At 41.8% G+C, this 24,850-nt stretch overlaps 1 protein-coding gene across 7 annotated transcripts in view; it reads right to left on the bottom strand.

Moving 5' to 3' along the window:
• The window catches only part of GEMIN8 (gem nuclear organelle associated protein 8), a 53,258-nt gene that overhangs the window by 14,397 nt on the left and 14,011 nt on the right, over positions 1-24,850 (bottom strand). For 6 of the 7 annotated variants that reach the window (XM_089508061.1, XM_089508063.1, XM_089508062.1 and 3 more), the window contains one exon: positions 22,866-23,292. In XM_089508061.1, coding sequence (XP_089364187.1) covers positions 22,866-23,283 — 418 coding nt within the window. In that variant the 5' untranslated portion in view covers positions 23,284-23,292. The remainder of the gene's footprint in view (positions 1-22,865; positions 23,293-24,850) is intronic. The other variant, XM_089508065.1, reaches the window with a different exon arrangement.

Raw genomic sequence — 24,850 nt, forward strand, 5'->3', positions numbered from 1 at the left:
AATAGTTTCATAAAATTCCCTTCCCTTCCTTGAAATTTCATTTCCTCTTATTCGCTCATGGAATCAAGTAATGTCGTTTACCTACTAACTCTTTTGGCCTAGGGGACAGTGTGAGGTCCTGCACTGACTTTTTTGCGTATGGAGTGCGCCAAAGAATTCAAAAAAAGAATCAGCATGTATTTTATAGACTACAGCAAAGCATTTGATTGTATAGATCACAAAAAGCTATGGAATGCACTCAAACACAGGCAGGGTGCTACATCTGATAGTCCAGATGAGGCATCTGTAACAAGGACAAGAGGCTACTGTCAGAACAGAATTCGGGGAAACAGAGTGGTTCCCAATAAGCAAATGGCTCAGGCAAGGCTGCATCCTATCACCTTACTTGTTTAACTTATATGCTGAAAACATAGTAAGAAAAGCAGCATTAAAATCAGAAAAAGGAAGATAGGATGAAGCAACATTAACAACTTAAGATATGCAGACGACACCATAATATTAATAGAAGGCATTCAGAAATTGGAACAGTTAATAAGGAAGGTCAAAGATGAAAGTGCAAAGGCAGGTCTGTTGCTGAACATAAAGAAAACAAAAATAATGACCACAGAAGAAATGGACAAATTCAGTCTAGAGAATGAGGAAATTGAAATAGTAAAAGAATTCCCATATCTATGATCAAACATTGACCAGAATGGAGACTACAGTCAAGAAATAAGAAGATGACTAGGAATGGGAAGGGCAGATATGAAAGAACTGGAAAAAATACTGAAGAGCAAAGACATACAACAGAGCACTTAAGTCAGAATCATTCAGACCATTGTATTCCCAATTACCATGTATAGATGTGAGAACTGGATAGTGAAGGAAGCAGAGAGAAAGAAAAAGTCAGCGTGGTACAGTCCACACATGGACAGGAGGTGATGAAAATGGCTCTCCACTCCCCAGCACATGCCCACCCCTGGTTTAGCTCAATTACCACTAACACCAGTATTATCTTATTAACATATCTGTACATTAGTTTGATTTGGTTTGTTTGGCTTCAGTTACTAGTTTGGTTTCCGTTGTTTCCACTGTTTGGTCTCTTCAAGGATAATGTTTTGTCATTTCAAGAGTTGGATGTTAACAGAAAATACGGGTTCTGATATTTTTAAATGTTACAGGAAATTTGATCTAGTGGTTCTGGAATGCTGTTGTTGTTAGCTGCCCTTGAGTTGGTTCCGACTCATGGCAGCCCCGTGGATAAGACATCTTCAAGAATCCCTATCCTCCCCTGCCCTGCCCAGATCTGGCAAGCCCTTGCCCACAAGCCCCCTGATTGAATCTATCCATCTGGTTTGTTGTCTTCCTCTCTTTCTTCTACTGTCTATCTTTCTTAGCATTATTGTTTTTTCTAGTGATCTGTGCCTTCTCAGTATTTGGTCAAAGTTGATAGTCTTAACTTGATCATCTTTGCTTCCAAGGAGAGCCCAGGTCTGATCTAATAACCATTTGTTTTAATACTGTAATATTTTTTTAAATGTATGTTTTGCTTTGAATGTTTTTAACTGTACTGTTTTTAATGCTGTGAAGCCGCTCTGAGTCCCAGTCCTGGGAAAAGAGTGGGATACTACTACTACTACTACTACTACTACTACTACTACTACTAATAATAATCTGTTCAAGAACCCATTTGTTTGTCTTCTTGGCTGTCCATGTTATCCTAAGTACTCTTCTCCAGCACCACATTTCAAAGTATTTTATTTTCTACAACCAAAAGTGTTGTTCCAGTCAAAGCTAATCATGCTGGAGTAATTTTTTTTGGCTAGTTCAAGGTGAAACCCCCAACAGAATTTAAATGCAAAACAGTGCACCTTTTTTCCTGAAAAAACAACAACAACCGTGGATTGCTTTTCCTGAAAAGGGGACTTAAAACCATTTTTAATGGGGGAGAGTTAAGGGGCTCTGGGGTGCTCCAAGGCCTGCATGGAATCCTCCCCTCGGAGCCCTATGTGACCATTAGGCTGCACAGTTTCCATCTCTGGGCTACACTAAGTTGACTCTGAGCTGGAAATTCAGTTCCAAGTTTACCAAACCACTGAAAAATGACAAATGGAATCTTTAAGCCACCTTCTTCTCCCCTTATATCTAAGATCGGCCAATTGGATATTGCTGTTAATCCTGAAGCAAAGTAGAATAGGCTAATAATAAATAACCCTGCTCTTCCATTTAGTTATCAGTTACACAAGATTACTTGACCAGTTCTTGGTATTTTATCCTGCAATATAAATTTTGATCTAATCCTTTGCTCCTTTTCAATAAGCAATCATGAAAGTACCAGGAGTGCCTTTCGTTTGGAGTCTGGGCATGGCTGAACCTATCAAAGAATCATAGAATCACAGAGTTGGAAGAGACCGCAAGGGCCATCCAGTCCAACCCCCTGCCATGCAGGAAATCTCAATCAAAGCATCCCCGACAGATAATAATAATACGTTTTATTTATAAACCGCTATTCCAATTAGATCATAGCGGTGTACAAAAAAGATCAATACACAGAGCAACACAAAATACAATAAACAATATACAATACATAGTTAAAACCACTAAAACATTACACATTAAAACTACTAAAACAAGACCAGGCCAGCTAAAATACTTGAAGATATTGCACATTATAGGGGAAGGATCGCATTAACAAGGGACGTCGGGGAAGGCATGGTGAAATAAAAATGTCTTCAATCTCTTTTTAAAGAGGTCTAGGGAGGTGGCGGCACGGAGTTCCTCGGGAAGGGTGTTCCCAGATCCCAGGTGCCGAGATAGATAAAGCTCTCTGTGAGGTAGACACATATTTAGACGAAGGGATCCTCAGCAAATTCTTCCCAGATGACCGGAGTGTGAGGGGTGGACTATATGGGGAGAGGCGATCCTCCAAGTACCCTGGGCCCAAGCCATTTAGGGCTTTATAGGTGATAACCAACACCTTGTATTGTGCCCGGAAGCGAACTGGCAACCAATGAAGATCATACAGAACCGGTGTTATATGGTCAGCCCTGGAACATCCAGACACCAACCTGGCTGCCATATTCTGTACTATTTGAAGCTTCCGAGTTTGGTACAAGGGTTGCCCCATGTAGAGCGCATTACAGAAATCCAAACGAGAGGTTACCAGAGCATGTACCACCGTTTCAAGGTCCCCCCGGTCTAGGTAGGGTCGCAGCTGGCGAATCAGCCGAAGCTGATAACAGGTGCTTCTGACCATCGCATCCACCTGAGAAGTCAACTGGAGCGACGAATCCAAAAGCACCCCCAGACTGCGAACTGAGTCCTTCAGGGGAAGCGTGACCCCATTCAGGACAGGTGGACAAATTGCCGCACCCTGACCGGGAGAGCCTATCACTAAATTACTTCCGTTTTCTCTGGATTCAAACTGAGTTTGTTTTCCCTCATCCAGCCCATTACCGACTCCAAACAAGCATTTAGAGGAGATGCCATCCCTAGTCACTGCATCAGTCGGAGACACAGAGAAGCAGATCTGGGTGTCATCAGCATACTGATAACACCGCGCCCCGTGCCTCCGGATGATCTCTCCCAGCGGTTTCATGTAAATGTTGAATAGCATGGGGGACAGAATAGCTCCTTGGGGGACACCAGATGTAAGTGCCCTCTTATCGGAGCAAACGTCCCCCAGCTGCACCATCTGGAATCTACCCGAGAGGTAGGAACGGAACCACTGGAGCGCAGTGACCCCGATACCCAACTCTCTCAGGCGTTCCAGAAGGATACCGTGGTCAATGGTATCGAAAGCTGCTGAGATGTCCAAAAGCACTAACAGGGACACGCTACCCCTGTCCATGCCCAGACAGAGGTCATCGACTAAGGCGACCATGGCAGTCTCAACGCCATAGCCCGCCTGGAAGCCGGTTTGAAATGGGTCTAGAAAATCTGTTTCTTCCAAGATCCCTTGAAGCTGGAAAGCAACCGCTCTCTCGATCACCTTCCCCAGAAAAGGCAGCAATGACACCGGCCGATAATTGTTCTGAATCAGGGGGTCAAGGGAGGGCCTTTTTAGCAATGGTTTTACTATTGCTGTCTTTAAACTTGATGGAAATTGTCCCTCCCTGAAAGATGAATTAATTATATGGCGAAGCATGGAGTTAACCGCCATCCCCCCTTGGGCTGCCAGCCATGAAGGGCAGGGATCGAGAGAGCAAGTCGTCTTCCTAACACTTCGAAGAATCTTGTCCACTTCCTCGGTACTAACAAACTCAAAGTGATCCAGTTTAATAGAATCCACGGAAACTCTGGATACCTCTCTAGTAGGCTCTGAAAAAATACTGGCGTCGAGATCAGCCCTCAGCCGAGAGATTTTATCCGCGAAGAAGTTGTTAAACTCCTCAAAGCAGGCTTTAGATGGTTCTAAAATAGGGTTCAGGGAGGAGGGCAGTTGTGTCAGCTCCCTCACTACCCTGAACAGCTCTGCCGGATGCGACTCCGCGGACGCAATATGTGCAGCATAGAACGAATGCTTTGCTGCACTTATTGCCACTCCATAAGCCTTCAAAAGAGGCTCAAGGAGCGTCTTATCAGCTGAGTGCCGGTGTCTTCGCCAGTTGCGCTCTAGTCGTTGCACGGCCCGCTTCCTTTCCCTGAGATCTTCCGTATACCAGGGTTGTTTATTCGAAGCAGGCCAGAAAGGACGCTTGGGAGCAATACTGTGTATAGCCCTGGAGAGATCTCTATCCCAGGTGTTAGTGAGGGCATCAACAGAATCGCCGTCAGATCCAACCATATACTCCTCTAGGGCTTCTTGGAACCTTTTGGGTTCCATCAGCCTTCTAGGGTGGACCATCCTAATAGGTCCTCCACCCCCGGAGGGACTTAAGGTAGAAGCCTTGATTCTAGCCTCGACCAGGAAGTGGTCCGTCCATGATAGAGCAGAGATATTAACAACCTCTGCCCACGGAACATCCATGTCCGTACTAAAGATGACATCGAGAGTGTTACCAGCACAATGTGTGGGCCCTGAAACCAATTGGGACAGGCCCATGGCAGTCATGGTAGCCATGAACTCCCGAGCCACACCAGTTGGACCATGACTGGTCTCGAAGGGGATGTTGAGGTCCCCCAGGACAAGAAGCCTAGGGGACTCCAACACCAGTTCTGAGACCAGTTGTGTCAGCTCGGACAGGGAGTCTGTTAGCGCACGGGGTGGACAGCAGACCAACAGAATCTCCAGTCTGTCCCTGGCATTCAGGGTCAGGTAAACACACTCGATGAAGTCAGTCATACGGACATTGTTCCTGGTCAAAGGAAGGGTGTTCTTATGGACCAAGGCAACACCGCCCCCCGCCCACCTAACCTGATTCACTGAGTACCCGGCTGGAAGGGCCTGTGCCCACACTGCTTCACTCTCAGGCCCAAGCCAGGTCTCAGTGATGCAAGCCAGGTCGCAGTTCTTATCTTGAAGGAGATCATACGTTATGTGAGTCTTATTTCTAACCGACCTGGCATTGCACAGGAGCAGAGACAGGGCTTGTGGTACAGTTGGACTGACCCTCAGTTCTCTTTGGTTAGGAGAGTGGATGGAAGGAGAGATAGATATTACGCATCAATCTCGCCTTCCTTTCTTTTGTATTTCCACCCTCCTACCACCATATCTCCCCCTGCCCCACACTACTCCAATTGGAACTCCAACTTCAGCCTCACAATTTCCAAACATCTCCTCATGCCTCCCACATTCCATGTCCAAAGTCTCTCCCCCTATATACATCAAGGAGCCAAAGCAAAGGGAGACCAACAATAAAGTCATTCCGTTAAGCTATGGCTCGACTGGCAGTGCTGTAGATGGTCCGGCAGGGAGTCCTCCAAACTGCAGAGTTGCGCAGGACACAACAGCCAAGGCAGCAGAGGTACAGCCCAGCAAACAGCACAGTCCAGGGGCCTTTCTTGGGGGGCGTGGACGAGGAGGGAGCCGGCAAGCCGGTTAATATGCGCCGCTCTCACCGGACACACACCCCGTCGCCCTTCCCCCAGGTGTTCCTCAGCTCATAGGCAGTGCTGTAGATGGTCCGGCAGGGAGTCCTCCAAACTGCTGAGTAGCACAGGACACAACAGCCAAGGCAGCAGAGGTACAGCCCAGCAAACAGCACAGTCAAGGGGCCTTTCTTGGGGGGCGTGGAGGCCATCTAGCCTCTGTTTAAAGACCTCCAGGGAAGGAAACTCCACTACACTTCAAGGGAGTGTGTTCCATTGTTGAACAGCCCTTACTGTCAGGAAGTTCCTCCTAATGTTGAGGTGGAATCTCTTTTCCTGTAGCTTGCACCCATTGCTCTGGGTCCTAATCTCTGGAGCAGCAGAAAACAAGCTTGCTCTCTCCTCAATGTGACATCCCTTCAAGTATTTAAACAGGGCTATCATATTACCTCTTAACCTCCTCTCCAGGATAAACATCCCCAGCTCTCTAAGTCGTTCCTCATAGGGCATGGTTTCCAGACCCTTCACCATTTTAGTCATCCTCCTTTGGACACGCTCCAGTTTCTCAACATTCTTTTTAATTGTGTTGCCCAGAACTGGACACAATACTCCAGATGGGGCCTGACTAGAGCAGAATAGAGTGGAACTATTACCTCCCTTGATCTAGACACTATACTTTCTATTGATGCAGCCTAAAACTGCATTGGCCTTGTTAGCTGCCTCATCACACTGTTGACTCATGTTCAGTTTGTGGTCTACTTGGACTCCTAGATCCCTTTCATATGTAGTCTCGTTCAGCCAGATGTCACTCATACTGTATCTGTGCATTTCATTTTTCTGCCCTAAGTGCAGTATCTTACATTTCTCCCTGTTGAAATTCATTTTGTTAGCTTTGGCCCAGCTTTCTAATCGATTAAGGTCATTTTGAATTTTGATCCTGTCCTCTGGGAAATTACCCACTCCTCCTAGTTTGATGTCATCTGCAAATTTGATAAGTGTGCCCCCAATTCTGTCATCCAAGTCATTGATAAAGATGATATTATTTCCTTATAGAGTGTTAAAATACGAATACAGATGACTATGCAAATGAAAATATGCAAACTAAATAAACAAATATTTTTACTCATACACTACACTGAGTGGGAGGGGGCTCAATGTCTGCATGCAGATGTAAATGGGGTGGTGGTAAACAGTTTGAATACCATTGCCCTAGAAGGTATTTTTGGCCAAACCACAAGTTCTGGGCAAAACTCAACCACTTTGGAGGGGAGGATTCTGGCCCACAGGGGGTCTTCAACCTTCCAAAATAACCTCTGCATGCAGCCCACAGGTTGTGCATTTCCAACATTGAACGTAAGTGATCGGACTGAATAGACAAAAAAATTATTTAGTCTAAGATGTTATTTTCCACAAAACCAGTGAGGGACCTCCTGGAAACCCACAAACTGAGTGTGAAGGCTGCTAATGAATTTGTTGTGGAGGCTTTAGCAGAAACACACTGGCAATCAGATGCACCTGAAGGCCTGCAGCTGTAGGATGTCTTTCTAGTTATCAGTGATTATTTGGCTTTCTTGGTGAAAGTACTTGTCTCTGGCTCCCATTGCTCTTTGGACTGAAACATTGCTTCTTGGACTGCTGACCTCCCCCAACAAGACTCCAGTCTTTTCCAGCTGACACAACTGACATTAGACAAAGCTAGTATTTTTGTTTAATGGAGTATTATACTCCATCCACACATTTTGGTATGGGGTCACTCACACAGTCTGCACACATGTTATTAGGATACCACATCAATTTATAAACCAAACACTTTAAAAACAAATCTGTTTCCTATTTAGTCAATAATCATCACTGTCCACACAGTAAATTATAATTAATCAATGATCTGCTTTAACTCTCAGTACATTTACAATGAAGCAACCAATGTGAACAAAATATAATTTGAATGTAAAATGTGTCTGATGGCACCAGTTCAGGACAAAATGAAATACTGAATTGAAAAACATTCATGTACCCTTTCAAAATTTAACAGAGACATAAAATAAAAATAATGTTCTTGACCAATACTCTAATTTGATGCTCTGTTTAAAAGAATCCTTTTTTTTAAGTTAAAGGTTGGAAGTATTAAACACACCATGTTAATGTCAAGTTAACTTTTGCAACCAAAAAAAAAAAGTATGTCACTGCCAAGAATAGTACCTCCAGCTGTCTAGCAGTTGTCTGAGTAACTAATAGTACGCAGACAAAGAATAAAATAAGTTCCACTGATCTGGATAAAGCAGCTCTCAGAAAGTTTAAAAAATTAAAATTGTTTCCATGCTTCTTGGCAACACAGCAGGGTGTCCTGTCTATCAGTTTTTCAAGGGGCCCCTCGAAAGCGTATAATTAAAGTGAATGACTTTCTACAGTGAAATTCTGCATCACTTTCAACCACTTTCTTCTAAATGCTTTCTTCTTTTGGATATCCCCCCAAATTATTCCTACCTAGCAAAGTGTGAGAAGTTCTATATGCTTATCTTTTTAGAAAAGTCTACATGTGTGTGTCTGCATATGTGCTTTCATGTTTCTTGCTAACTTATGGAGATTCCATCAATTTCGTAGTGTTTTCTTAGGCAAGGCATACTCAGATGTGGTTTTGCTAGCTCCTTTCTCTGAAATACAGCCTACAGCATCTGGTATTTGTTGGTGACTTCCCATCCAAATATTAACCAGGGCTATCCTTGCTTTGCTTCCAAGATCACACAGGATCTGGTGCCTTTTGGTTATTTATGGCCACTGTTGTTGTTATGTGCCTTTAAGTCATTTCCAACGTCTAGTGACTCTAAGGTGAACAGACCCTATCACATGCAGTTTTCTTGGCAAGATTTGTTCAGAGAATGTTTGCCATTGCTTTCTCCTGAGGCTGAAAGCATGTGACTTGCTTTCATACTGAACTGGGAATCGAACTCTGGTCTCCACAGTCATAGTCCAACAGTCAAACCACTACACCACTCTGGCTCTTACTTAAGGCCATACATTAATTAAAATTAAATCAAATGCCTACCATCCAATAGATTCTGTTGGTATGGCTGAAACTTGCTCCTCATCTCCAGAGCTTATAGTTGGGAAGTGGAGGAATTGAGGTCTCAAGTATTTGCTTTGGGTGCTACTGCACTGATTTCTACTTTTCTTATTTAAAAAGTGGGGGCAGTTCAAGTCTGTCTACTTGAAAAGCAGTCCTCACTCATGTTGTTTGCAAAACTTTCTTTATTGCACTCTTAGCATAGCATTCCTTCAGGGGCAATGAGAGGAGATGATAGAGCTGGAGCCAAATGTGGAGAGGTACCATCACTTTCTAACTTAGATACCTACCATCCTAACACCTTCTACCATTCTGGAAAAAAATGCCTCCAGAGTGCTAAACCAGGGTCTAGGGGTGCAACTGGCCATTTTATCACATCTTCACAACATTTGGAGGGTCACATGTTCCCCAGCCTTGTTCTGGGACTTTGCTTTTTAAAACATCATTCTGCAAAAGGTACAACAGAGACTGCCAAAACAGCAGAAACAAGGGGCCTGAACAGACAGGCCAAAATAAAGCTGCTTCAGGTCACTTTGGAGGTATGCTGTTTAAATGCTGCATGCGTCCTAAGAGGCCAGAAGCCACGCCAAAGCCATACTCAAGTCCTAAGGACTGGAGCTCAGCTTTGGCACAGCTGAAGAAACTTTATTTTGGCCTGTACTGTATGTTCAGGCCCATAATTGACAAATTGTTTCATAAAGACATAAAAAGAGTGGGTCAGAACCACAGAATTCTCTCTGGGAAAAATAAAAGATGAGCATTCCCACCAAGGAGCTGTTTCATCCTATACAATGCAGCAGCATTTTATAATGGCAACATGAGCCAACCAGCTGTGGATCTACCCAGCTGTAGCATGAAGAGTCAATTATTCTAAGTGACATTTTTATCACTAAGTGGACAGTCTCAGTGGTATGTTTCAAAGTACTACTAATGGGCTTCCATAGGCCTGACTGATTTACAAGTCTTCAGCCATATTTCTTGACAAAAACTTCCCTAGGGATCAAAATCTTTTCATTTTGTCTCAGCTCCCTTTGTCCAGGTGCACATCTTATCCCTACCAGGTGGGAGTAGCCATTTAGTAACAAGCAAGTTGACAAAATTGAACAATGTGTCACAAAACACAAAAAGGACCGGGGTGAATACAAGAAACATTCACCTAAAATGCCCATAGGAGCCATTCAGTGGAGGGGGAAATAATGTGAACATTTCAATTCTACCTGTTATTACTCTAGCAAGTCCTTACAAAGACTATTCCCCAGATAGGAGCAATGGCTAAGAGCCAAGCTAGACATCACCAGACAGCTGTTCACACTCACCACATATGAATTTAAAATAGCAGATTTAGAAATTTTTTTGGGGGGGGGATCTACCTTTTATACACAAAAATGTATGGCAGAGCAGAGTCATCCTGCCATCCTATCTGCTGTATGGAGTTTTTGTTACTTGGTACAGCTGGTGAACTTCCATGGCATCAAAGAGAAACATCCAGTTTTAACCACAAGCAAACCTTTTAGTTCATTGCAATGTAAGAATACTCACCAAGTATTTTCATTTCTCACTAGTCTCCCATTAGAGAACAGATGACTTGAAGGAGTGCTTTAATTCATCCTCAGAAATTACAGAAATATTTGTCATAAAAAAAGGCCACTGAGAGTGAAGACAATCTAATGGATGAGTTCAAATGAATTTTCTCAAAAACCTATTAATATTATGCTCTAATATAATAAGAATCAGGGAAATTTACGGACCCCAGATGGAACTGTATGTGACTGCTTAGTGTCACTTCTACCATCCATCTCCCCCACATAAAATATTTACACTAGTCGATAATTCACAATTTTTGCCTTCAGAAGTAGACACATTAAATCTTATGTCTTCTCCTTCACAGCTGGGAGCCAAGGGTAAGTTTGTCTTTAGTTTTGAGAGGCATGTAAATACATGTCTAACTTTAAGTGCATAGGCTAAGTAAACAGTAACCTGGTGATCAGGATCAGCCTCTATGCAGAGAACTTGACAGCCCTTTGCTTGTCCACCAAAAGGCAACATATAAGAGGAGGCATGTGGAAAAGGACACTTTTGCTATGCCAGAGTTCTGGAGGCATCAATGGAAACCAACAGTCTACCCCACCATGGAGACAGAAATGGGAAATTTATGGGCCTCCAGATGTGATACCCTGCAACATCCATCTGTCCTAAACAGCAATGATCGGAAAGGTGATGGGAACTGAACTCCTAGGACATCTGGACAGCTATGTACCACCCACTCTTGGACACCACCCCACTAGAGAAACTGAAGCTCATCTGGAATATTGTGCTCTGTTCTGGACACCACAATCCAAGAAGAATACTGACAGGCTGGAATGTGCCCAGAAGAGGATGACTAAAATGGTAAAATGTCTGGAAGCCATGCCCTATGAGCAGCTCCTTAGGAAGCTGGGTTAGCTTGGAGAAGAGAAGGTTAAGAGATGACAAGATAATTGTGTTTCAGTATTTAATGCAATGTCATAATGAAGATGGAACAAGATTGTTTTCTGGTGCTCCAGAAACCAGGACAAAGAGCAAAGGATTCAAACTACAGGAAAAGAGATTCCACCTAAATCTCAGGAGGATCTTCCTGATGGTAAAGGCTGTTTGACAGTGGAGTATACTGCTGCAGTGTGGCAGAGTCTCCTTCTTTGGAGATTTTTAAAAGGAAGCTGGATGGCCATCTGTCGGGAGTGCTCTGATTGTGTGTTCATGCATGGCAGGAGGTTAGACTGGATGGCCCTTGTGGTCTCTTCCAACTCTATGTGAAAAATCTGCAGTATACAAACCAGTCCTTAAAACTGTTCATTTAGCTACAAACTATAATGGATGTAAGTAATAAGAGGCCTACAAAGAGGCTTGTGACCTCACTGGAATGGAGGCATACTGGACTGCAAAAGAGGGGTCCCTGTTAAGATGCAAATGAACTTTAAATTCCCTGGACTTTGAAAATCTCCCTATTGTTGCATGGACAGAAGGAGGAGGACCCCACCTGCACAAAATATATCCTCCCCAGTATACCATCTTTACTAAGGACTGAAACAACATGCAGGCATCTGACTAACATCGACAATTGTTTTTTTTCTCTCCTGTTCTCCTGATGGATTTTTGTAAGTATAGTGTTTTCTTTCATTTCAATGAATATTTATAGTTCCCTTCAAGAACTTTCTGCAAACTCAGTATGGAGCTAAATCCCTCAAATGTCTGGACAAAGCAGATCTGAATAACATGGAATGTATTTAATCAATAATTCCTAACAAACACCTAGTGACAATATTTGAAAGAATTATATAAACATAACCACTCAACTTTAATGTTATTTGATCCAGCACATGACTTAGTGGAAATACTTTCTTATCTTCCACAGCTTGTAGAAACTATTAGCTTGTACTATAAGATCTAAGACAATAAAAAGGCTCAGAGGGCAGATGTGGTTTACTATCATTTCCAAATGTCCAACTCACTTCCTAAAAGAAGGTAATGGGTAACAACTGCAATATGACAGAAGAGAAGTTAAAACCCAACCCTTAATGTAGATCAATAGTGAGGAACTGGCATTTGAATTCTAATATAGTTCAAACATTTATCCCAAACAGGTTGCAGCCCTATCATTTTCTCACAACACCAAGCCACAACAACAACAACAAAACCCAGAAGTTTGAGAAGAAACTGTAGGGTTTTTTTTCCCCTAAGTAAAACTCAGGAAACAGAAGGGATTAAAAGTTATGAGGAGATGGCTGGGAGAAATCATCTCAGGGTGACAGTTTGACTTTTCCTAAGAGGTGTTCCTGGCAATAATATCACATGCTCCTTTTGCCAACAGCTGTTCCCATAGAATCCCCTGGAGAAGAAATACAGAAAAGAAGGGAAATTACAGAAGACATTAAAGGCAGCTGCAGACACCTGCAGAAGAAATGCATGAAGAGGCCCACTTTAGGAATAATACTTACAGTGGGAAAGTCAAGAATAATGAAGAATATTGTCCTCTATAGCCATCAACAAGTAGCTCCCATGCCAAGTCACAGATACTGCAGTTTGTTATTTTACACTTTACTGCCTCATCTTAGAAATTGTTCTTATTCCCTGTCAATTAAATTTTGTCCTGTCTAGTATATTAGAAATGTTGAAAGCCTTCATAATATCTCATTCAATTTCATTTTCTTACTTCAAAAGGCGTGTGTGTGTGTGAAAAATAAATAATTTCTCTTCATCCTTTTGCATCAAACTTCCAATAATAGAAATTTCCCCATTCCCCAGAATCCTTTGATTTTCTCAAGGTCTAGTACAATTGTGTAACAATTGTTCTAGGAAAGGGCAAAGTTTGTTGTTGTTGCTGTGTGCATTCAAGTCATTTCAGACTTATGGTGACCCTAAGACGAACTTATCATGAGGTTTTCAGGGGCTGAGAGTGTGTGACTCACCCATGTGCATCCAATGGGTTTCCACAGCCAAGCAGGCAAGTGAAAGGACTCAAAGCATCATGCTCTCACTGCATGAGAACATAATGACTCTTGCATATCACTGTTTTATGTGCCTTCAAGTCATTTCTAACTTATGGCAGCTCTAAGTTGGACTTATTTTGGTAGTTTTCTTGGCAAGAATTGTTCAGCGACGGTTTGCATTTGTCTTCCTCTAAGGCTGAGAGAGTATGTCTTGCCTAAGGTCACCCAGTGGGCTTCCATGGCCAAGCAGATATTTGAACCATTGTTTACAGACTCAAACTCAAACCACTATATCATGTTGAGTCTCATATTTGTTCTTAAAAGAATTTCCCAAACTCTGCTAAGAAGTCCCCTCCCATTACAACCTGACAATCTCCACTTCACAAACAGAAAGCTCCTGGAGGTGAACCTCTCTCTTCTAACAACTGATAGAAATGCTGAGGTTCATACAGGGGAAGCACTCTCTGACATCAGCCGTGCTTCTCCAAAAAATATGACAGGAGCACACAGACCTGTGCAGGGATGTAGCTAGGATTTTAGGAAGGGAGGAGGGGGTCCAGACTAAGTGCCACCATTATAATGGGGCTTAGGTACGGCGGCACAGCAGCACGCACCATTCATTTTTCTAATGGAAGGGGGGTCCGGACCTCAAGAACCCCCCCCCTTGGCTACGTCCCTGACCTGTGGCATAAATGAACTGGCATAGACGAAGCACAGAGTGCATGTAACTAGTTACAAACAACAACTTCTAATTAATTATTTTCCCAATTATGAAGGTTCAGTACAAGTAAATTTCATTACATTAATTGTGACAAGGGATAACGTCACACATCTAGCCTTTAAAGGTTACTTTTATAGTTACAGATGTAGAAAGTGGGAGATAAATATCACCTAGTTGAAGTGCTACCACATGATTTGTTGTGAGGGTAATGAGAGAGCAAGGTGGAAAAGAAGAGAATTTTTTTGTATCACAGACCAGCAGTTTGTAGCATTTAAGTTCTCTTTAAAAAGAAACTCATCAGTTACTGTGAGAAGTAGGAAAGAAAGGTCTAAATCCCATTGTTAGACCCAACTAGAGTAAAGCCACTGAATCAATAGGATTTACCTGCATGTTGACTCACCATTCAGAAATTGATTCAATGAGTCTATTCCTGTTGCAACTATACAACACAATTCCAGCCTGAGAGTTGCTTCCAAAAATAGTAGAAATCTAAATTGTAACTACTCCACTTTATGTTTTTTAGAAATAATTATCAACTCTAAACTAAAAGTAACTTTCTAAGTGCTGACTTGATTGATTGATTGATTGATCTGAGTATGGTAGATACTACACTGCTTCCACAGAAAGGAGAAGATCAATCCATGATGAGTCAAATATGGCATATATTTTGAGTAGAGCTTAATTCTCTCCCACCAATGCAACCAAGAGACTGCCTCCTGTGAAATATTAATAATAATAACAAACAGCTCCAGATTAAATCTGATGAATCTGATAAATCTTAGAAAAATATATCAAACATGTAAACTTCATCAGAAATAAAGGAGAAAACAAATCAAGACAATACTGCAAAGGAAGCTACAAGAAATTGCTAATATCTCAAATCCTTCCATGTGACAAGTGACTTGTTTGATTAAACAAAGAGAGTTCTTTCCAGGATAAAATCCTTGCCTGAGAGGTTTCTGTCTGAATTGTTTTTTGGGGTGTGTGTGTGTGACAAGCAGGAGTGTATGGGCTCACAAGTTCGTGACTAGGATGAAAAATCAGCTACATTCCCCACAACTGGCTACAATCTTGCATTAACAAATGAGCATTTTAAGAGTGAAGGAGTAAGAAAAGTCAAGACTTTATTATGTACATGTGCTAGTAAATTCAGCAAAACCCAGCCTTTCCACTATTCAACAACAACCAGGTAGCCTTCCCTCACATTTTTCATTTTATTCTTGCTTTATTTAATATGAAGGGGAAGGCAATCAAACTTGGATAAAGCAAAATCCTGAATCTAGCAATGCATGTGTTGAGAATGTAGACAATCAGTAATGAGAGAATTCTGACACCCTTCCTTTCAGCATTTTATATTCCTTTTCAGTTTTAAGAACAACTTCTCTGCAAACCCAAGAAGGCCATTCTCCCATCTTGTCTTCTTTATAACCAGAATTCCTGAATAGCTTCACAACAGAAAGCTAGATACATCTGACAGGTGCAATAACCCGGAAAAATGACTTCATGCACTTTCTAAATAGCCTCTGGGAAGTCATTTAAACACAACCACAAAACATCTCCTGCAGGTTAGAATTACCAGTTTGGGGGTGGGAACCAATGTGAAAGTGAGTGAGAAAAAGAAAGAGGGCAACAGAAAAACAGTCAAGCTATTAAATAATTTTGAATGTGGGAGGGGGGAATCTATCACAGGATGAATGTCTTCCTGAATGAAAACCAGCGCATGGATGAGATCTGCATGAAAGGAAAGGAAAGGAAAGACAGAGAAGCAAAAGGAATCATTTTTTATTTTTTAAAGCATTGCGCTGTCTTCACTTGAGGTATATGAACTTCTGCACTGTAACAATGTAAAAAAAAACTTGGCATTTTATATAAAGCCACAGTGAAACACTGTTCGCACAGCTAGAGTGGGACTCATCTAGGAGACTGGCACATGATGTGAATTACAAAGAGCTGGAGTGCACTTGAGAAGAATTCAGGGAAAAGAAAAGAAAAGCTGTTTTGAAGGGGAAAAAAGTAGGCTCAGTGAAAAGAAAAGGAAAAAAACTCCCTGTCCTTATTGGAGTGTTAAATCAGACACATAGCTTCAGGAGTTGCCAGTTTAAGAAAATGCTTAACTGTCAGAGTTACAGTTTCGGCAGGAGTGCATACTGCCAGCAATGGACCTGAAAGTGTACAGAAGCCCACAGACTGTCAGAGTCTGAAGAGGTTCCTGGGGTGAGGGCACAAAGCAGGAAGGAAGGAAGGAAGGAAGGAAGGAAGGAAGGAAGGAAGGAATAATAATAATAATGCCAAAGCTATTATTTTCATTATTCCTTTGAATACAGATCCAAAGAGAGTGAAAACAGCAAGTAGAAAAAAAGAAGTCTTATAGTCAAACCCAGCTTTGATCAGATCTCTCATCTACTTTGAATTTTCAGAATGTCCCATAATCATGTAGCAAGTAATAAGCCATAATTGCTAATGGGTGAACCCACCAATTCTGATTGGGAATCAGCGAGAAAATGTATTAATTTCCCACAATGATTACCCAAAACCTGAACTGTGGATATACTAGTTTATCAAATGGGAGGAATTTCTCTTAAATTCAAATGAAAAGGAAGTGGGGCCAGAACGCATTCATTTAGAGTCGCTAGTTTAGCGCAATTACGTGAATGCGCATTGCATTCGAACTGGCTTCCCATTCCCCGAAAGTAGCATGTCATTGCCCGAATTTGCGTGTGGCAGTCTATCACGCAATAATGTGAAGCCCCGTGATTGCGTTTGGACTGACTTCCCATTGCCTGAATTTGCATGTGGTGGTCTATCATGCAATAACATTAACTCTCATGATTGCGTTCAGATTGCCATCGGATTATACTTCCAATTCCCTTTGTCTGATAAACTCCATAGTCTAGAGCATATTTGTCTCTGGAAGGGGCCTTTCCTATGGTATCAGTGCCTAGGGGACTCAGTATCGGGGGGGGGGGGGGGCAGATATGCATCCTACAGGGAATATAAGAAGATAAGAATAACATGGCAAAAACCAGATGCTGCAGCACACGCTCATGGAAATCCAGAGAGATGGTTTGCTGAGCTTGTATGGCAGAATCCAACACCTTACTCTCCATTTCGTTTTTCTCAGGAGCCCTCAAGTTTAGTTCTCTCCCTTGCTCCAAAAAAAGCTGCACAAATAAGATGTATGTTAGACAGATGGATCTTAGAACTGTGAAATGAGAGATTGGAGTACATTAGGAATCAATCTTGAATTGGGATGGTGTAGAGAGAGTCTCATCTCCAATCTAAAATGAATTGAGAGGCATGATGACAGTATTTAAAATTCACTTTCTGCATCCTGCTATTTCAGGCTCTGTGTGATCAATACTTACTGTTGTATGTATGCAACAACTTGATAAATTAATTAACTACAATACCTTGCCATGTGACAATGAGAAGTTTACCACACATATGCATCGGACATCAAATCTGGGGACATGTTGAAGTCTCATCATGGCAAGAAGTTATTTTAAAGAAGCCCCCTCTCCAACTGGGCTAAGAGTTCCTCCATTTGGGGTTGTGGCATTAGAGTAATGAGGTTTGATATTTCAGATCAAAAAACTAAGAGCTCACTTGCTCAAAACTACCAGTGTTTAGGATGGTTGAGGATTGGATGATAATCTGAAAGATTAAGTCTAAAGGACAAATAGAAAGGGGAAAGAGATACATATCATATGTTGGATGAAGAGCACAAAGATTATGCTTGTACCAGATTTGGCTCCCCTCTATGCCAGCAGGCCAATAAACCTGCCAGATTCATTCAATTCCATTTTATAGGCTAAAGTTTTTCCAGGCAGATAATATAATGCTGTCTGGTTGTTATTTTTTTTTAAAGATATACTGATACACTGTTTTTTCAGTATCAACATTTGATAGGATATTTTTATTTATTTATTGCAAAGGTTGAAAGATGAAATGAGATAATGTAATTATGGAATTCAGTGTAATCGAATTCCATCCTGAAATCTCACTTAGCCTAAATACAGTAGTCTGCAAAATCAATAGCTCTGTGTAATTTAATGCAGAGTGAGTGTCTCTTACACATCACCAGGTCTTGGGGGCTGGCCTAGACAGCACAATTTCTAAGTTATAAGAAATTCAGAAGGAGACTCTCACCCCCTCTCTTTTTTATACTTGAGAGCAACCAAAATTCTTGTTGAGTGAGAAGCTACATTATTCTAGAAAACAGCCACTATGTTTTGTAAATGCTTCAGTATAACACTCACACAGGATAAATTATTTCCCTCATACTGTGAACTGCACCAATCAAATATCAACTATAATAGTTTTTCCAAAGTCAACATATTTTAACTGAGCACTAGCACAGAGAAAAAGATAACTACTGACTTGTCTATTCCATAACATTTTATAAGAGTTCAGTTCTAATTATGAAAATGGGAGCGAGGAAGGGATAACTTCCAGAACCACAATGAATTAGAAGTATTTTGACCATGAAGATGTCTTGGAACTTTGCACACTCCTCAAATAAGCCAAAGCAAAAGAAAGCAAATGGCTACATAAAGGCTTTCCTCCTAAGTTTAACAATGCAGGTAGGAACTTCCTTTGGACTGCTCCAAGATACTGCTAACTTTAACTATCAAAATATCAGAGGATTATTTCAGCACACCAACAGCATTCCAACTAAACAAATTTTTCAAAATATAAAGCCCACTAAAGAAATTGTTTTGGTAATGTTTCAAAATATCACTTTGGAAAAGAAATTGAAAATCAGCAACAAAACAGACATGCATGGTATCTGACTGGGTCTCATAGTAACAGAAACACACAGAACAACCAAATAAACAAACAGTATAGGATAATTTTAGTAGCAGATTGATGCATTTCCCAACATTAATCTATCTCCAGAGGTCTGAATATAAACCAGTTTGCTCAGGATCAGAAATGAAGCTCAGTTATGAAATTCCACTGCTGGAAACAGAGACTTCCAAGAAATGAGGGTATACAACACATACCCTTAGGGCAGGAAAAAGGTATAGCCTCTTCAAGACCTCAGTCATATTGTTCTCTTTTCCCGGTGTAACCTCAGATGCTGTTCGAGTCTCCCAACAGACCTCTTTCTCCTTCTTAACTCTTAATCTTCCACTATCCAACCTTTCAACTCTCCTATCTGTAGCCTAGTGTGAATCTAAGATTGAACCAATTCTTGTTTGTGAGCATGCTTCTTTGCACATTTTCTAAATAAAAACATCTTATTTACTCAAACTGGAGTCTTATCTTTTTAGTATTTTAGTACTGATATAAATGGGTATAAAAGATCCTAGAAAGTTGTCTACCTCTCACATGCCTCCTTTTGAGCTAATTAATTCCCCAACATTCAGAGGACATGCTGACATTGCTTCTTCTTCTCATCTATTTGGATGAGTCACATGAAAATGACTATGTTTATTTTCTTCAAAGTTCCCCCCTCTCTATATAGGTTACATATCCAATGCACCAAGTATGCTGGCAGAGTTTTCTACAACACTAGCTATCAACAGGGTTTTGGTCTAAAGCATTCTGGGTGTGTGCTGTGGCTGAGAGTGAACCTGGACCTCTGGTTCAAACTTGCCTCAGCAATGAAGACAGGGCTTAAAACAGGCACCATGCAGTTATATCAGTTATTTGTTCTTCTTACTTAAAAGTCAATAATCCACACCAGCTGCTCCCATGTATCTGCAGTTTGCATAGGAGGGGAGGGGGGCCCATTTGTTTCCAGTGGACCTAAACAGAGGCACTGTTCCTTCAGCCTTACCTGTGATTTGCAGAAAAATGTCAGTTGATCTTACAGGGTGATTGTATGGACTATGGTGGTAATACAAAGTCTTCAAAACATTTCACATAGAATAGCTACCTACATGTTAAGTTTGACTTTCTTTTTAATCTTTTCTTCCTGCAGCTGCTTTTGGAGAGTCTTGGTGTAAACATTGGTTGCTTGTTCCCTAAGCTGAACTTACTCAAAGGTATACAGATGAAATTTCACTTCACTTACTATTAAGACTGAAACATTTAATGAATCAGTTGAAATGGATCAAGCAGAAGATTCTATGGCCCGTTACAAACGGGCCTAAAAGTGTGTGCTCTACGCATGCTAGGGTTAGAAAGGGGCGTCCTTTCTGGATGCCCCCAACCCTAGCACGCACGGAGCGTGCACAAAATGGCAGCGGCCATTCCACACGGCTGTCGCCGTTATGATGTCACGACCGTGCCGCCTCTATACTGGTGTGCCCCTTCCCTGGCTGCAAAAGGAGCTCTGAAACGGAGCTCCTTTTGCCGTCTGCGTCACTGGGTGCAGCCTTCAGACGGCTGCGCCCAGCGACGTAGAGGAGAAAGGGGCCAAGCGGCCCCTTTCTCCTCCTCCCCACCGCCGAGGGGTGTCCTTGGGGCTTGAAACCCCAAGGACACCCCTTTCCAGGGGGCCTTTTGCCGCTTCCCCACAGCCTGGAGAGCGGCGGATTGGGGCCTCAGTGGCTGCCGCTCTGGCCGCTGAGGCCCCAATCCAGCGGGGAAAGGGGCAGGTGCAGGCCGCCGCTTTTCGGCGGTCTGTAACCCACCTTACTCTATTAAAAAGATGTTTCTTGTTAATCAGATAGCAAATGTTAAGCACATGTTTTTAATAAATGAACTTAATAGAAACTAACAATAGCAAGTACAGTGGAACCTCACTATAGGCGGGCACGCCATACGTGGCCTTGAGCATATGCGCTCAAGCCGTGGCGCGCGCGCGGGGCAGAAGGGGCAGCGCGTCCCATTCAGTTGAATGGGCGCGCACACCCGTTGCGCCGCGCACGCGCCCGTTGCGCCCCACGCACCTCCGCGCCGCCATGCACGAGCCCCATTGTTTACAATGGGGCTCGAGCATAGGCGGAAATGGCCATACTCGGCGGGATCCGGAACGGATCCCGCCGCATATGGCGAGTTTCCACTGTACTTTCTTAAGAATAATTCCTTTTCTTTTAAAGATATATTTTCTCTGAAGATGAAGTCTACTGAAGCATTTGTATAATGTAAAAACCAAACAAATGAGACTTCCTACTATAGAAGTGTTGCTTTTATCCATAGAAACAATTAAATAATTCAATTAAAATGCCACTCAAACTGGAAGAGCCAAACAAATTGGGAAGACTCTTTTCCCCCTTATATATACAATCAAGCTCTAAAATGCATTCCAAAAATCCACTAAGAATTAACTAGCTTCCACATGGATCTTTTGGTGAATATGCCCCTTGTCAAACCATAAGAGGAGAGAACCAAGGAATGGGATTTAGCTAATGTCTTGGAGTAAGCAGGCTTCAAATCTTCCATTCAGCCATGAAGACCAGCTTGGAAAGGTACAAGGTATCCACTAGTCTGTGACGAAAACTAGGAAAATCCTATATTTAGCTGCCACATTTAGGTTTTATTAGATGTCAGTTGGGATCTAACAAAAAGAAAAAAATCCTTAGCTTATTGGCACTTATTTTAGCTTATTAGCTTTTTGGCACCTGTTAGTTACTCAGCCATGTTCAATATTCTGTTGTTGACATAGAAATCCTGAACATCTCAAGACCAAGCACTGAACAGATTGCTTCTCCTCTGCATGAACAAATTGAGCCTGTTGATCTTCAACAGGGTCCGTGTTATTTTTTCTGCAATACTGAAGGGAACTTTCCTTCCTCTATCTCTCTAAGAGCAATGAGATCAGGCTAGGTGAATCAATACCACTGCACAACATTATGAAGCTAGGCCTTTCCAGTGGTGGCATTCACCCTCTGGTACATTCTTCCTCCCAAGGCTTGAGAGGGAGAGACTATGGAGATTATTACACCATCTTTCCCTCCCACACTAGACACAGGATGTAAACTTCAATAGGTGGATTTTGTCACACATATCCATGCCCAGGCAATAGGCATCCTGTACCCAATCCAGACTTCTCTTGTATCTTGGAAAGAATGGGAAAATCCTATTCTTTGCAAAGTGTGGGAGAAGCCCGGATCAGGTATGGGATGCCTACTGCCTGGGCACAGGATATGTGATAAAACCTGTCTACTGAAGTTTACATCTGGTGTCTAGTGCGGGAGGAATGGGTGGTGAAATAATCTCCTCTATTCAGTTCAAGATGCCACTTGACCATGAATCTGTTCACTCAACCCTCCCTGAGCTAATGACAAATACCCTGTTTTCTGTGTCATTGCAATTCTGTGTTATGATTAAAGGATTTTATATACTTGTGCATGTGTCTTCAAGGCATTTGTTAACTTCTGGTAACCCCATAGTTTCATAAGGTTTTCTTACTCTTTTAAAAAAAATATTTAAAAAAATATTATAAGTAAACAACTATATACAAAACGTATCACAACAATAAAACAAAATAAAACAATTCATCTCACAATTTTGAACTGTGCTGCAGGTTTCCTTCTTGGGTTCTGTTCAATGTAAGTGGTCATTTTAAAGTCCAGTTCTGTCTTTGTGTAAATCTAGTCCAGAATGTGTCTGAATTGTTTTATATTGTACTACAGCAGTATTTTGATATAACCCCAACAATATTTATTATATCAAATGGGCAAATTACGCCTATGAATAAGTGAATATAAACAGAAGGATAATCAGTGTTAAAATAAGTAGATATATAGAATTACAGCATGAGGTAGGTACTTACGCAGTTCTTCCCTGTGCTTCTCAGTCTGTTCAAAATACTGGCGGAGCTCTTCTGTGATTTCCATGTTACTCAGGTCATACTCTATGTCCTCTTCATCTTCAGATTCTGTGTCAGTTTCCGAGTCCTCCACTACTTCTCTTCTCTTGGTGTTACAAGGGGCTTGCAGAGACCTCGGATAGTACCAGGATTTGCTGTGTGGGGAGAAGGCTTCATCACGCAAGTGGTTACCTTCATCCCAGTCTGAGTAACGTCTAGAGGGATAATTTGCAGGAGGACAAAATGATGGATTGTACAAGGACTCTATGGCTTTCTTGTAAGCATGTTTGTGCCTGTGCATCCATTCCATGGCTTGGTTGTAATGCTTCCAATATCTTGCATACACCTTTTGTGAATACCATGGTTCCAAGACCTGAGACATTGAATCTTCCTGAGCAGAAAGACAGACAGATGTTAGAATTGATTCTAAAAAGGCTTTTTCTGGTATATTTTTGTTTGCTTGTTTTAAAAGAACATATCTATTCCTTTAGAAGAAGTGGCCTTCTATCTATGTTTATCTCTACGGTCCTGTATTTTGGAGTGTTTACAACTCCAGTTATTTCTTTTCAAGGCTCCTGAGGAAGGCCTAGTGTGGCCGAAACATGCTGGGCTTTTTAAACACTGAATAAATAGTTGACCATCTTAAGAGCACATGGAGCTTGTCTTCTCTTTGTTTGCTGCTTGGCTACATACTTTCAGTTCCTTACCTATACTTCCATCTATGTTTTCCCATATGCCAGGTAGCAAAGAATCAAATTACATAGTCCACTCTTGCCACCCACTTAGAAAGGTATGCCTGGCTATAAACACCACCTGCCTTACCATTACTGCAGTCAAATAAATACATAAATAGCTCTGCTGGCCTCCTGTACACACACACCTGAAAACGTGCTCATCTCCAGGACAGATGAGCAGCACATTTTTTGTTTCCTGCACAATACTGTGTAACTCCTAATTAAAAATAAAAGTCATAGAAAAAAATACAACCCAAGCTAATGCTTATTAGAGCAAAATAATAAACTAGAGGAATCCGCACTCTGAAAGAATAATGGAAAGCAGAAGAAATAAATAACACATCAAGGGAGATGACATGCTAGTATTTATCTGTTGAGGCACGCTGCTGGACAAGACTACATTACTTTTACAAGTCCAGGCTTCATTTGTGCTTCAGCAGAGATGGGAATGCCTGAAGATATGCCAAAGCAACATCTCTATACAGTCAGCCCTCCACCCTGCTGCCAAATCTTCAGTGGGATAGCAAGCTTATACAGCCCCTAGTAGGTTCACAGGGCCAACACATGCACCCAACAACCCAGTGGATGTTGTTCAGGCTTAAGATAAGGCATAGGGTTGCAAGAGTGAAAACTAGATACATTTCCTACCTTTAATGGTTGTGGAAGATGCAATTTCAGCAGGTGTTACCTGGTTGCATAATAAACAACAACTGCTGAAATTTCCTCTTCTGCACAGTGATTAAAGATAAAGAAGCTGTCTCCAGTTTTCAATCTGCCAATCCTAGTAAGGCACAGTATTTTCTTTGACACTTCTAGTCTAAGGGACTGCCCACTCCTATTACAAGAGTATACTAATTCTTCCAGGCAGCTTATGGGTAAGGCAAGTCCATTATAACCCACTATGAAATCCAGCACTGATGGAAATAAATGGATTTATTGAGTATGCATGCTAAGAAGGGCAAGAACAAGCTAAAAACAGATGCACAAAGATAGAGATAGTTTCAGAGAAAACTCTGCTAGTTGTCAAGCCAAATTACACAAAATTATTGTAATGGGTCTTTAGGTAGACTCCAACATAGGGTGACATTTTGTTGAGATTTTCTTGCCAAGATTTCTTCCAAGGAGATTTGTCATTGCCTTCTGAGGTTGAGAGAATGCAACCTGTCCAAGGTCACATAGTGCGTTTTCACGGCTGAGCAGGGATACATACCTTGG

This window comes from Sceloporus occidentalis, unplaced genomic scaffold (assembly GCF_023333645.1).
Source record: "Sceloporus occidentalis isolate IW3139 unplaced genomic scaffold, rSceOcc1.0.p SCAF_2, whole genome shotgun sequence".
Classification (NCBI taxonomy): domain Eukaryota; kingdom Metazoa; phylum Chordata; class Lepidosauria; order Squamata; family Phrynosomatidae; genus Sceloporus; species Sceloporus occidentalis.